Source organism: Notechis scutatus, chromosome 4, assembly GCF_049901735.1.
Source record: "Notechis scutatus isolate UNSWTSFEM ecotype Mainland chromosome 4, rNotScu1.2, whole genome shotgun sequence".
Lineage (NCBI taxonomy): Eukaryota > Metazoa > Chordata > Lepidosauria > Squamata > Elapidae > Notechis > Notechis scutatus.
In genome coordinates, this window is record NC_142012.1 from 164,782,606 (window position 1) to 164,797,152 (window position 14,547).

The following is a 14,547-nucleotide window of genomic DNA, read 5'->3' on the forward strand; positions in this document are numbered from 1 at the left end:
TCAGAGGCAAAGAATAGGGCTACTCCTTACACCTGCCATCCTAAGCCACCTTGCATTAGCCGGGACAGTCAAGTTAGCCATAGTTCACTTATTATCTGATGTCGGTCATGGGTAGTGCCCTCATCAGTCATATCTGGCGCTGGCTATCGACATCATCAGGCCGCAGACATCGCCGCAAAGAGATGTCATCAATTTGCATTGCGGGAGCTTGGTAAGCGGCTGTATCCGGACATAGCGGCACAGACGTTCCCCGAGAGTGATACCACAGCAGGTGTTGATGAGTGCGGCGGAACTCGACACAGAGAAGAGATGGGGTTGATGCGGCCAGTCAGAGGCGGGATTGGCCGGTTCTCCGAACTACTCAAAATTTCTGCTACCGGTTCTCCAGAACTGGTCAGAACCTCTGTGCCTTAGGATTGTTTTTCACACTTACGACCATCATAGCAGTACCCTTCCCCCCCCCCCAGTCACGTGATCAGAACCCAGAAGCTCGGCCACTGGCTCATATTTATGATGGTCGCAGCATCCCCCGGGGGGGTGTCCCTCCCGCGATCCCCCTTTTTGCGAACTTCTGACAAGCGAACTCAAGGGGGGGGTGGAAGCCCGATTCACTTAACGACTGCCATGATTCATTGGACAACTGTGGCAAGGACGGTGGTGAAACGGGTGCAAATCTCAGCAACTCCCTCACTTTGCCCCAGCAATGTTGGGCTCAGTTGTGGTCGTAAGTGGAGTGTCAGGATTCCAGCAATCGCCCCAATGAAATCATGATTCTCGAGCCAAACTTCAAAAAACTTCAAAGGATTTATTATGAGACAACATACTGGCCCTGCCCTGTATGAAGCCAACTCTGGCATACCTCATTCACAGTCCCCTGTGACCCTGTTTCCCCCTCTCCCCCCTGGGTGTGTCATAAATCAGATTCTCCAATTGAGCACCTTCACAGGCTGGGTGTCATCCATCCCGTTCTCCAATTAAATATATTCTCGGGCAGAAACTGGTAGTTTAGTTACAATCTTTTCAAGATAAGAGTTGGAGTGTACTTTCGCTTCCCCCCCTTTTTTATGGCAACTGCTAACGTAAGAGTATTTTATGAATTGATGTGGAGGACCCCCCCCCACCCGTATCCCAAAGACCCTTGTCCCAACGGCCGGCCTTTGGCCTTGTCCTTGGAAGACCAGCATAGTTGAGGCTGTGTAAATGGTCGATGTCGTTCCACCGGCAGCAACAACAAAACTACTTTTGATCCGGCTTCTCGGTGGGTGGGGAGGTTGGAGGGATAGGGGGCCCTTCACGGCCAGGTAAAAAGGTAGGTGTGCTAAGAAGGAGCTTGCCGTCCGACTCCTGGAAGAGGGTTGGGGGCAGAGGAGAAGGGAGGTGAGAAACGAAGCAGAAGGTGGGTGTGAGCCAGATCCCCTCTGCTTCACATGGGGGTGGGCAAGGGGTGGGCAGCCCGGTTGCCTTCCAGTCCCTGGCCTGGTGGGGCTGCATCTCAGCCCCCCAGCACCCAACTTGGCAAACTTTGCCTTTCCCCCATCCAGCCAAAAAAAAGGGGGGAGGGGGGAGACTTTAAAAAACGTCCGCGATTATCTCTTCTTCGGAGTGAAGCCTTTGGTTTTGAAGTGCTTGTGTTGTTGTTGTTTTTTCTTTTGTGTGTATGTTTCTCTGCCCCCCCACTTCTTTTCTCCCCCCCGTTTGGTTTTTCCTCCCCTCCCCTCCTCTGGCTTGCCAGGGCCTGGGAAGAGTTTCATGGCCTGGTGAACAGCAGCGGCCGCTGAAATGAGCGTCCTCCCTCCCTCTCTCACAGGCCCAGGGTAGGGCATCATCTTTCTTCTTAGCCATTATGGGATGTACCTCTCAGCCAGAGTTTCTTCCCCCCCCCCCCCTCCTCTGGCACCATTCGCACTCACGCCTGCTCCAAGAGAGTTGCAGTTCCATTTCTGAGTCCTGCAGCCTTGAGATACTCCAGGATGGCTAGTTCTTTCCCCTGAATCCATGGCTTTTCTTTTCTTTTCTTTTCTTTCTTTCTTTTCTTTTCTTTTCTTTTCTTTCTTTTTTCTTTCTTTCTTTCTTTCTTTCTTTCTTTCTTTCTTTCTTTCTTTCTTTCTTTCTTTCTTCCTTTCTCTTTCTTCTTCTCTCTTCTCTCTCTCTCTCTCTCTCTCTCTCTCTCTGTATGTCTCTCTCTCTCTGCCTGTCTGTCTGTCTGTCTGTCTGTCTCTCTCTCTCTCCCTCTCTCTCTGTATGTATGTATGTATGTATGTTATGCATATAAGTGGCATATCGTCCTTGCAATATCAGAGCGGCGTCTTTTAAATGTAGCCAGGCCAAATTCTTTCACCTCTAAGCAGCTCTGAACCATCCTGGGGGAAAAAACCAAACACAACCATGTTAAATCCCATCCTTAACCAAACTACAGATATTTCCCCCTTGGCTTGGAAACCTGCAGGGGATGATCCTTTATGGTGGGTCTCATCGAAGATGAGATTTTTGGGGGTGGGTGGGTTAGGAGTCCAGGATAAATTCTTGGGGCATCCAGTCCTCGTAAACCCCTTTATCTGCCCCCTTTGAGAGATCACCTGGCCTGTTGCCAAAGCCCTTCCGAGGCTGAGAGGTACATCCTTAGCTTGCTTGTGTTGTGTGGATGTGGGACCATCAAGTGGGCAGGGAGGGAGGCCCCGAGTCCTGCCAGCTTAACCACCTTAACCCGCCAACACAGCTGGGGGGACCGGCAGTCCGGGCACAAGCTGCCACCTCCAAATTATCCCTCTTGGTTTTTCAAAACCCAACACGCAAACTGGAAGGGACTTCTGGCAGGTGTGACCATGTTGCCCCCCACCCTCTTCCATCCAATTTGGCTGGTTGACTGGTTGCCACGCCCAGCTTTGCTGCCACGAAAGCGTGTCCATCCCCGTAGAACTGAGGCTCAGCGAAAGAATAGCAATAGCACTTAGACTTAGATACCACTTTATAATGCTTTACAGCCCTTTCTAAAGCAGTATACAGAGTCAACGTATTGCCACCCACCCTCCCCCAAACAATCTGGGTCCTCGTTTTACAGACCTGGGAAGGATGGAAGGCTGAGTCAACCTGGAGCCGGTCAGGATTGAACTGCCGGCAGTGAGCAGAGTCACTGCCAATGCTGCTTTGTAACCACTGCGCCACCCGCGGCTCGAAGAGGGAAGAAGAAAACAGCACGGTGGTAAGAAGACAAGATTGCAGGCTGATTCTGCTCATTGCCAGTAGTTTGACCCTGACCGGCTCAAGGTCAACTCAGCCTTCCATCCTTCCCAGGTCTATAAAATGAGGACCCAGATTGTTGGGAGCAATATGCTGACTCCATCTTCTGACGTAGGCTTCACAAAATCACAAAGCAGACTCTACATCCCGACAAAACCCCTTTTATTTAGGCTCATGTGAATTCCTCTCATTCACATCAGCAAAATCCAGCAAACAGTCTTTGATTGGTGAATTTACAACCACAGACCTTATCAGGCTTGGAGAGTTCCCAGGCCGATAGCTTCCCAGCGCAACTCTGTACAAGGAAATACTTGGCAAGGAGTCTCTTGAGAGTCACAAATAAATCTTCACACTAATTAAACGAACTAATTGTCTTCTGCAAACACCACTCCCCTTTCGCCCCTCTTTATTCCCTCTGGGAGGGGCCATTCACCGTCCACCTGTGCCTTTACTCCTCAGTCGACCCTTGTTCCTTAACTCTTCCCTTCTCCTGGCAGCTCTGCGCATGCACACATCGGGCACAGGCTCCAGCTGTTCTTCTTCCCCACTGATCTCCAACTCCGAAGGCAGCTGATAACTGTCGGACGGCCCTGGCCCCATCTCTGTCTCCAATACAGAACACTCCTCAGAGCTCACTGTCTGAGCCAGCTCCATAAACTGCTGAGAGAGGGCTGTAAAGCACTATATAAGTCTGCTATTGCTATTAAATGACTAGGCTCCAAAGACTGAAGGGGCCAGAGGGTATCTTCAGCACCCACCTAGGCTCACCTTCTGATCGTGGTCCTCCCCGCTCAAGTTTTGGGAAGGAGAGGACCCGGGGATCAGCGCAAAACAAAATCAGCCAGGACAAACCCGAGGGCTGTTCTAGGACTCCCTTTGGTTTCATGTTTGTTTGTTTTTTTTTATTTAACTTTTTTATTGATTTCCATGTTGCTGCTGTTGTGATGCCTGTGGCAAGGTGCTGCTCACGTCGCAGGGCGAGGCGGCGCCAGGCTCATCCCTCCATCTGGAGGAGCTGGCTTTGACCTGCCTTCGTGGTTGGCTTGACGTTCAAACTACCAAGATCTTCCTCCCGGGCCCTTTCCTTCTCTGTGGTTGGCTGTGTGTTTCATTTCTAAGTGTCCGTCCCGTCGTAATGGGAGGAGAAGGAAGGAAGAATGGGAAAGCCCCTGCCCCTTAGAATATTTTGAATCAGGAGTGCCTACAACAGGGTTTCAACCTTGGCAACTTTTAAGACTTGTGGACTTCAACTCCCAGAATTCCTCAGCCAGCCGTGTCTGTTTCTTTTTTCTCTTAACCTCCTAAAGTGGAGAGAGATTGCAGAGGAAGGGATCACAAGAGAGTAAGCTATGCTGGCTGGGGAGAATTCTGGGAGTTGAAGTCCACAAAGTCTTTAGTCTAACGGTTAAGGCAGAGGTCTCCAAACTTGGCCACTTTTAAGACTTGTGGGCATCAACTCCCAGAATTCCCCAGCCAGCCGTGTCTGTTTCTTTTTTCTCTTAACCTCCTAAAGTGGAGAGAGATTGCAGAGGAAGGGATTACAAGAGAGTACGCTGGCTGGGGAATTCTGGGAGGTGAAGTCCACAAGTCTTAAAAATTGCCAAGGTTGGATGCCCACGGCCTACATTCAGGTGGCTGGCCGGGACAGTCCAATTTCAACCCCCCCCCCCCACAGGTTTTAGGCACATCACACACAAACATTGCACTATTGTGACCGCTGTCCGCCATCTTGGCTATTCATTCACCACACACCCCGCAGCTCCTCTGCTTTGATCATTAACTAATTCATCTCCAAATCCTAGATTGCAGGATTAAGCAACTCGGCTTACAAAACGCCAAACTCTTAGAGCAGGAAACGAGAGGAGGGCTGGAACAACAAGACAAACACACACACACAAACACAAAGCCCCCACAATAAAAGAAAGGACCTCCCTAGGCACTCCAGGAAGAGAGCCCAACCAGGTGTTGATTTTATCACCTTCCATCAGCAACAAGCTTGGTTGGCATTGTGCAACAATTACACAGTAACCCAAATAGACTACAGAAGAGTGAAATGTTTGGTTTGCACAAGTATCTGCTCCCTTTAAAAAAAAAAAAAAAAAGCAATCACAGTGCAGGGTTGGGCTTGAGAAAGGTTCCAGCCTTACCTTTTTTAAGAAAAATAAAATTAAAATAAATTTGTTTCCCTCCAAGTCTTCCCTCTTATCCAGCTGTTGCCCTTGAAGGCAGTGGAATGAGACAACTTGCCACTGCACAACTCTCTGCAGAACCATTCGACAATTCGATTTAATTATTTGAAATAATTTACAAAATTATTTTAATTTTTGCTATTGTTCCCATTTCGTTTTGTCCTTCCTTTGGCCTCCTTAACCCTTAGCAATAGCAGTAGCACTTAAACTTATATACCGCTTTACAGTGCTTTGCAGCCCTCGCTAAGCGATTTACAGAGTCAGCATATTTGTCCCCCAACAATCTTGGGTCCTCATTTTACCCACCTTGGAAGGACAGAAGGCTGAGTCAACCTTGAGCCTGGTGGGATTTGAATTGCCAAATTGCAGGGAGGGCGGCGGGCAGCAGAAGTAGCCTGTAGTACTGCACTCTAACCACTGCGCCACTGTGGCTCATACTTGTATGCCGCTTCATAGAGCTTTACAGCCCTCTCTAGGCAGTCTACAGCAAGGGCTCCCAAACCTCTGGGCCGCGGCCTATTTGCAACCAGGCTGCGTGAGTGGCGGGCTGGCGTGTACGTGCGTGCATGCAGCTCGACTCACCCAAGCTGAGCTGCACATGCATGCATGTGCGTGCCAGCTAGGGTGAGTGAAACTGCATGCACGTGCATGCTAGTCCGATGCTCACATAGCCCAGTTCCCTTCTCTCTCCCCACCCCTCCAACCGGGCTGGTCCCCAAGCCACAAAGTTTGGGGACCGCTGTTCTACAGAGTCAGCCTATTGCTGCCCCAACAATGTGGGTCCTCATTTTACTGACCTCGGAAAAAAATGAAAATTGGAGTCAAACCTTGAGCTGGTCAGGATCGAACTGCTGGCAGTGGGCAGAGTCAGCCTGCATCCTAACCACTGGGCCACTTCGGCTCTGAATGATTCTATTTCCTCATTTCTTCAATATTAGTAATAACTGGTCCGGCAGGAAGTTGGCTATGGCGGGTTGTCCTAGATCCCGAAGGCAGCTTGTAATCTCATCCAGGCCAACCACACGGGATGCCTCGAGCACCGTGCTCACTTGCAGCCAGGCCAATGAAAATGGATCCTTTTTTGGGGGGGTGGATGCTTTCTGGGTTTGGGGAAAACGTTTGGCACAGTTTTCAGCCGGCTGCTGAGGCTGGCTGGCAAAGGACTCCGTGTCTATCGGAGGACTTAGCCTACTACATGCCTTCCTCCCATTAGGGAGCTGTGAGTTAAGTCTGCTCCGCTGTTTCCAAGAGAGAAGCTCTGGATGGAAGTCACAAACCAGGAGTGGGCAGACGTGCATGAAAGAGAGAAGGATAAAACCAGAGGGGTCTTCTTCATTGGGGAGAGGGAGGATTCAGACCCACGAAAGGAGAATTGCTGGCAGTTTTAATGTACTCCCCGAGTAGATGCCTCCCAGATACCTTACACCAGAGTTCCTCCACATTTCTGGCTTTCTGGACCAGGGGGGAGGAGGGTTCTGCACGAGTGACTGGCAAGAGCACGCACGCACGCACGCAGCTCCATTGACTCGAACGGCACGCACGCCGTTCCCTTGACCGGAGGGTTCATGCTCGCCCGCTTCTCTCACAAGCGAGGATGTGTGTGTGCTTGTGGCCACGCTCTTGCCAGCCATTTCTGCAGCCTGGTTGCAAACCCCTCACGGCCTGTCTTAAGATTCCTCCAGCCAGCAGAACCACAAGGGAGATGCTCTGTGAGGCTTGGAGAGCATCCTAATTTGGGGGAAACGTTGGCTGCCACCTTCCCGCTCGCATCGCGAAGTGTAGCCTTCCAACCAACTCAGCGCCAACGAGATGGAGTGCCCAATTGGCTTCTGGTTCACCCTCGCTGTCAGTCTTGGAAGCCCCCTTTTTTTTTTAACTTGGAAGCTTCAAGGCCGCCACATTCAGTGCCTGTGAATTTTGAGATTTGGGTTAATGTCAGTGTTCCAACTAACCAACTCCAAACCCATAAACTCCAAGGCACTAATTCCTTCAAAGTTCCATTTTATTAGAGTTGTCATATTGGCACATCTGAGAAAAACCTAAATCTGAGAGTTCCCAAAAGAGAATTCCAAGATCCATCATCCCCTGCACCCACCAGTCCATCACCTGGCCCGATCAAATCTTCGTCCCAACTGGAGACATTCCCCTAGTCACTGTTCTGGCCAAGGCTTCTGAGACTGTAATTAAGAACACGCTTAATTAAAACAACCCTTGTTTTATTTCAGTGCTGGGAATTATGTTCATTCCCAGCCTGTAATGTGTCCCAAACAGTCCCTCGAGATAAGCACCCACCTTTCTCTGCTTTGAATTGCTGCCAACACCAAAAGTGCCAAATGAACTCTTAAAAAACCAACCGAAGTACAAGTCCACACAGAGCTTCAAGGTTTAATCCGAACAGAGCAAACGACTTTGCTTCCTGCAAAGGTTTCATCATCTTTGCCTGTTCTTTATACCTTAGGGGAGGGACAATCACCTCCAAGCCTTACACCCAAGTCGCTCCTTTTGTCTCAGCTGTTCTTGTCTTCTAGCAGCTCTGCACACACACGCACTGGGAACAGTGCGTGTGGGTCCTCTGCCTCACTGCTGCCAGACTCCAGAGGCTCCGGAGTCAGCATCCCGCTCCCAGGTGGTCCTGGCCCCATCCCTGCATCAGACGCAGGACCCTTTGAGTCCTCTCCAGACTCCCGGAGTCCCCTTTCTTCCCCACTGTCCAATTCCGCTGCCATCTGCACAGGCTGCTGGCGAACCACAACAGTCACTCCTCTCCAGGTGCATGGCAACTTGTCCTTGACTCTCCGAGAATGTTGTTGAGTCTAATCTTCTACCTGACTATGAAATCCCCACTCCCAAATTCCCAGGCACTGTTAATCAGTGGTGGGATTAAAAAAAATTTTTTTACTACTGGTTCGGTGGGCATGGCTTGGTGGATGTGGTGTGGCTTGGTGGGCATGGCAGGGGGGAAGGATACTGCAAAATCCCCCTTCCCTCCCCACCCCACCAACCTGCTTTCCAGCTCCGTTCTCCTGCGCAGGGCAACCAAAGGAGACCCAGCCAATCAGCTGGGCCTCAATAGGAGGCAGAGAATAGATGGGGTTGGTGGGGCCAGTCAGAGGTCGGATTTGCCGATTCTCCGAACTACTCCAAATTTCCGCTACCGGTTCTCCAGAACGGGTCAGAACCTGCTTGAAGACCACCTCTGCACAGCCTCGAAGCTTCCAAGTTAAAAAAAAAAGATGGCTCCCAAGGCCGACAGCGAGGGGGAACCAGAAGCCAGTTCGACACTCCCCTCTCGTTTGCGCCGGGACCCTCTTTGTTACGCAAAAGGCCATCAAACCTTAACAAGCCGCCCTTTCCCTGCCCTTAATGGGCTGTTAGCTGCATTCATGCGCCCTCGGGGGTGGGGGTGGGGGGAGTCCGCGCAGAAAGAGAACTGCTTGGCAACGTGTAGTATACCCTTGACGGGCGGGTAGCCACCGGTGGGGCCTAATGGGTTCCAGGAAGTATTTGCTGCTTCTGCCGAGGGACTGACCTCCACCTCCCCCTCCACCCCCCCACCCCCACCCCAAAGCTTAGCTCATCAGTTCTCGGGCACTCACAAACTCGAATGCGGCCGCTACGTCTTTAGCGGGGAGCCTGACGGTCTGTTTTCCTCCTTCCTGTTGCAGGGATAACTCCAGCTTCCGAAACACCAAGATCGCCTTGTGATGAGGACGTTGAGGACGCGACGCCCGCCAGCTCCTCCGCGGTCCGGCCTGGAGACGAGTTGGAAGGCGCCTCCCTCCAACGCCCGGTCCTCGAAGCTTGCGGGACGGCCTGGACCTTTGACCCTTCGAGACGGCCTTTCCCACCCGCCCCCAGGGACCTTTGCCGGGCCAAGCAGGGGAAACTGTCCTCGGGATCCTCCCCAGCCGGCTTCATCTCCGGGCAGCTCCTCTTGTTAAAGGGCTCCCCTCCCGGGTCTGCCCAGAGGGGTTCCAGTATTATGAGGGTCTCCGCTGCGGCAGAGGCCGTCGGAGAATTGCCACCCCTTCCTCTGCCAATAAACCATTAGGCTCTTAGTTGGCCCTCCTCCTCCTCCTCTTCCTCCTCCTCCTCCTTTTCGAGTCTCGTTTGTGAAATGGGGGTTGCGGGAATCTGGTTTAGAAAGCCGGCCGAGCTCACGTCGGAAGCCCCTTCTTGCATTTGGAGAGAGATCAGGCCGGCGAATGCACAGGAGAAGCAGGCTGTATTAATTGGGCATTGATTATCAAGAGCCCTGGTGGCGCAGTGGTTAGAGTGCAGCATTGGAGGCAAATTCTGCTCACAGCCAGGAGTTCGATCCTGACCAGCTCAAGGTCGACTCGGGCTTCCATCCTTCTGAGGTCGGTAAAATGAGGACTCAGATTGTTGGGGGGCAAGAGGCTGACTCGGTGAACCGCTTAGAGGGGGCTGTGAAGCACCGTAAAGGGGCATAGAAGTCTTAAAGCGCTATTGCTCTTCCTTCCTTCCTCCTTCCTTCATGTATGTGAAGTGATATGCAAGTCTTAAGTATTATTGCTACGGCTGATTGATCACAGTTCAAAGCTGCTATTGCTCTTCCTCCCTCCCTCCCTCCCTCCCTCCTTCCTTTCTTCCCCCCTCCCTCCCTCCTCCCCTGCCTCCCTCCCTCCTTCCTTCCTCCCTCCCTCCCTTCCTTCATTCATTTATTCATTCCTTCCTCCCTCCCTCCCTCCCTCCTTCCTTTCTTCCTCCCTCCCTCCCTCCCTCCTTCCTTCCTTCCTCCCTCCCTCCCTCCCTCCTTCCTTCCTCCCTCCCTCCCTCCCTCCCTCCTTCCTTCCTTCCTTTCTTCCTCCCTCCCTCCCTCCCTCCCTCCTTTCTTCCTTCCTTCCTCCCTCCCTCCTCCCCTCCTCCTCCTTCCTTCCTTCCTTCCTTCCTTCCTTCCTTCCTTCCTTCCTTCCTTCCTTCCTTCCTTCCTTCCTTGGTGGCACAGTGGGTAGAGTGCAGCATTGAAGGTTAATTCTGGCCACAGCCAGGGGTTCAATCCTGACTAGCTCAAGGTTGATTCAACCTTCCATCCTTCTGAGGTGGGCAAAATGAGGACCCAGACTGTCGGGGGCAAGAGGCTGACTCTGCAAACTGCTTATGGCTGTAAAAGCACGGTGAAGCAATGTATAAGTCTTAAGTATTATTGCTACGGCTGATTGATCACAGTTCGAAGTTGCAATGGAACCTCCCAAAAGAGACTTATGTCCCAGTTTTGAAGTTCCAACGGCTCCCCTTGTAATCCCATAATCATATTTTGGAAACTTGGCAACCATGTCCAACCATTTGCAACATCCTGAGTCCCACGGCTACAATTTACGGCATTTTTGGCAGATATCCAATGTTTCCTTCCAGTTTCCAGCAACAAACACAACTGGCTGAAATGGGTTCATTTAACGACCACCACTTTCACTTAGGGACTACGACAATCCGTTAGCAACCATGGCGTTCACTGAACAGCCATGCAATGACAGTCAGGAAAATTGGGCGCAGTTGCACGGTCCCCCCATTTAATGACTGGCATGATTTTTAAACTAACTGTGGATTCATTTTCGATCACAAATCGAGGACTTCTTCTGACAGTAAGACTCCAGCTGTTCCTTCAGTCCAGAGATCTCCAAACTTGGCCATGTTAAGACTTTGTGGACTTCAGCTGGGGAATTCTGGGAGTTGAAGTTTCTCCCCCCCACACACACACACATGCTGGCTAGAGAATTCTGGGAATTTACGTCGTCTTCCCCCCAAAAAAAAAAAATGCCGGCTGGTGAATTCTGGGAGTTGAAGTCTTCCCATGCTGACTGGAGGATTTCTGGAAGTTGAAGTCCACATATTTTTAAAACGAATGCAATTCCGGGAGTTGAAGTCCACATGTTTTAGAATGAACGAATAAGCTGTAAGGGCCCTTGGAGGTCTTCTAGTCCAGCCCACCGCTGAAGCAGGAGACCCTATACCATTTCAAACAAGTGACTGTCCAATCTCTTCATAAAAAGTAATCAGTAATGGAGCACCTACCACTTCAGGTAGCAAGCAGTTCCACTGGTTAATTGTCCTCACTATGAGGAAGTTTGTCCTTTAATTCCAGGTTGCTCTTCTTGGTTAGTTTCCATCCATTGCTTCTTGTCCTGCCTTCAGTTGCTTTGGAGAATAATTTGACCCCTTCCTCTTCTTTTGGGGCAGCCCCCCCCCCCAAATACTGGAAGCCTGCTATCATGTCACCCCTAATTCTTCTTTTCTTTCACTACCCCAAACCCAAATCCTGCAGCTGTTCTTCATATGGTTTAGTCTCCAGGCCTTTCTTCATCTTAGTTTTAAAGTTGCCACGGTGGAGAAACACCGCTCCAGCATCCCTTATTAAAAAGGAGCCATTTGTCAGAGTTAGAAAAACTCCCGGCCTGTAGGCTGAACTCCCAGGCAGCAAGTCTTGGCTGAATTTCCTTCTTCTAATTTAAATGTGTCGAGCATCCTAAAGGCACTCGGAGCAAAAGGCCTAGCAAAATGCCATTGATTTTCCTTTTTTTAAAAAAAAATTGCTTATCTATTTCGTGGTACGTGTCTGCCCGTTGAATTGCACGATCCTTATGCAATTATAATGGGAGGGGGTGTTTGCTTTCTTTGCGGTTATTCCCCTGCTCCCTGAGAAATGCCTGGCGCATCTGCGTTGCCTTTCCCTGCAATTCAGGCTGACAGTGACTGATGGAAGGAAAGTGAGAGCTTGATTGTTTGTTAACCATGGCAAGGATAGGAGGGGCAGACAAGGAGCTGGGAAAGAGTGGGAAAGAAGGGTTTTGCAAGAGACGGGGGGGGGGCTTGGAGCAGGGGGGGACAGGCAAGAAAAAAGGGAAAGAGGAGGAAGGAAGGAAAGGAGGGAGGGAGGGAAGGAAGGAAGGAAGATGAAGGGAAGAAAGAAAAATCGAAGGAAAAAGAAGGAAAACAAGAGAAAAGGAAAAGGAAAGAAAGAATGAAAAGTCCATTTAAAAGATGGAGGAATTGTAAGGTTATATGATTATTAGGTAAGAGAGAAAGGAACAAGAGAGAGAGAAGGAAAGAGAAAGAAAGATAGAGAAAGAAAGGAAAAAGGAAAAACAAATTTAGAAGGTAGAGGATATTGTAATGGCATATTGTAAGGTTATATGATTACTGGGTAAGAGAAAGAGAACAAGAGAGACAGAAGGAAAGAGAAAGGAAAGAAAAGGAAAAAGCCCATTTAGTTTAGTTTACTTTATTGTCCTTGCATCTCGTATAACGAAATCAAGCACCATCTTCAGTGCACACCATGACCATGAAAATAAACACAAACACACATCCTTCACCCTTCACACATTGAACCAGAAACCCCCAACACCACACCAACATTGTACATTGCATTGTACAGCAGAATTCAAGAGAGCTACTGCCCTGGGATAGAAGCTGTTTTTCAGCCTATTTGTCCTTGTTTTTATTATTATCCTGTACCGTCTGCCAGATGGTAATAGTTCAAAAAAAGGGTTCCCAGGATGAGATGGATCTTTGAGGATGTTTTGAACTTTTCTTAAGGCAGCGGGAGCTATAAAGCTCTTCCAAAGAGGGGAGAGGGCAACCCATGATCCTCTAGGTAATGACGTTAACCCTCTGGAGTGCTTTCCTATCTGCCCCTGTGAGGAATGGTATTGTAAAGTTATATGATTACTGGGTAAGAGAAAGAGGGAGAGAACAGAAAGAAAGAAAAGAAAGAAAAAAGAAAAGAGAAAGAAAGAAAGAACAGCCCATTTAGAAGAAGGAGGAATGGTATTGTAAGGTTATATGACTACTGGGTAAGAGAAAAAGGGAGAGAACAAAAAGAAAGAGAAAGAAAAAGAAAGAAAGAAAGAAAAAGAAAAGAGAAAGAAAGAAAGAACAGCCCATTTAGAAGAAGGAGGAATGGTATTGTAAGGTTATATGACTACTGGGTAAGAGAAAAAGGAGAGAACAAAAAGAAAGAGAAAGAAAAAGAAAGAAAGAAAGAAAAAGAAAAGAGAAAGAAAGAAAGAACAGCCCATTTAGAAGAAGGAGGAATGGTATTGTAAGGTTATATGACTACTGGGTAAGAGAAAAGGGAGAGAACAAAAAGAAAGAGAAAGAAAAAGAAAGAAAGAAAGAAAAAGAAAAGAGAAAGAAAGAAAGAACAGCCCATTTAGAAGAAGGAGGAATGGTATTGTAAGGTTATATGACTACTGGGTAAGAGAAAAAGGGAGAGAACAAAAAGAAAGAGAAAGAAAAAGAAAGAAAGAAAAAGAAAAGAGAAAGAAAGAAAGAACAGCCCATTTAGAAGAAGGAGGAATGGTATTGTAAGGTTATATGACTACTGGGTAAGAGAGAAAGACGAGAGAGAGAAGGAAGATAGAGAAAGAAAGAAAAGTCACCACCAAATCTCTCTTCCCTCCCTCCTGCTCTCTCCAATACAAGCAACCAAATTAAAAGCAAACTTGAGTCATGCTCCCATCTCAGAAATAGAAGTTGCAGAAAATCTCAGGAAGGGCTTTGATTAAGGGAGCCGCCGAGTTCCTCACAGCCCTCCTGCTCTTGGGATCAAAGGACCATCGCCTGACGCACCCGGAGACTTTAATCGCTGCTTCAATGGCGGTTCTACTCTTTGTGGTGGAATCTTGCCATGAGCCAGGAGTCGCTGAGTAAAGTAATGAGGGAGATGAAAACTGAGGTGTTTTTTTTTCATCATTTCTGTACAAATATCCCGGCCGCCTTGACATGGCACCCTGAGCTCCTTCATTGCGGTGTGCAAACAACACTCAGTTTTGGACTAAAGTAATTTAGTTACTTATTAGTTACTTATTGGGACACTACGCAATGGGATATACTCAATATCAGGCCAGTGAACCCATACAAGGGTAATGCTAAGCAAGCATCGCTTGTGTGTACAGATAGTTCTCGACTTACGACCACAATTGAGCCGAAAATTTCCATTAACAGATAACAGATCATCAGAGTTGGAAGGGACCTTGTAGGTCATCTAGTCCAACCCCCCACCCAAGTGGGAGACCCTACACCATTTCTGACAGATGGCAGTCCAACCTCTTCTTGAAAGTCTCAAGTGATGGCGCTCCCACAACTTCTGAGGGCAAGGCAT

The 14,547-nt window shown here is 49.2% G+C and overlaps 1 protein-coding gene across 4 annotated transcripts in view; it reads left to right on the forward strand.

Moving 5' to 3' along the window:
• The window catches only part of EIF4E2 (eukaryotic translation initiation factor 4E family member 2), a 52,008-nt gene extending 42,508 nt beyond the window's left edge, over positions 1 to 9,500 (forward strand). For 2 of the 4 annotated variants that reach the window (XM_087965553.1, XM_087965556.1), the window contains 2 exons: positions 1,733 to 1,814; positions 9,092 to 9,500. In XM_087965553.1, coding sequence (XP_087821679.1) covers positions 1,733 to 1,778 — 46 coding nt within the window. In that variant the 3' untranslated portion in view covers positions 1,779 to 1,814; positions 9,092 to 9,500. The remainder of the gene's footprint in view (positions 1 to 1,732; positions 1,815 to 9,091) is intronic. The other 2 variants (XM_087965555.1, XM_087965557.1) reach the window with 1 other exon arrangement.
• Positions 9,501 to 14,547: the final 5,047 nt, after the last annotated feature.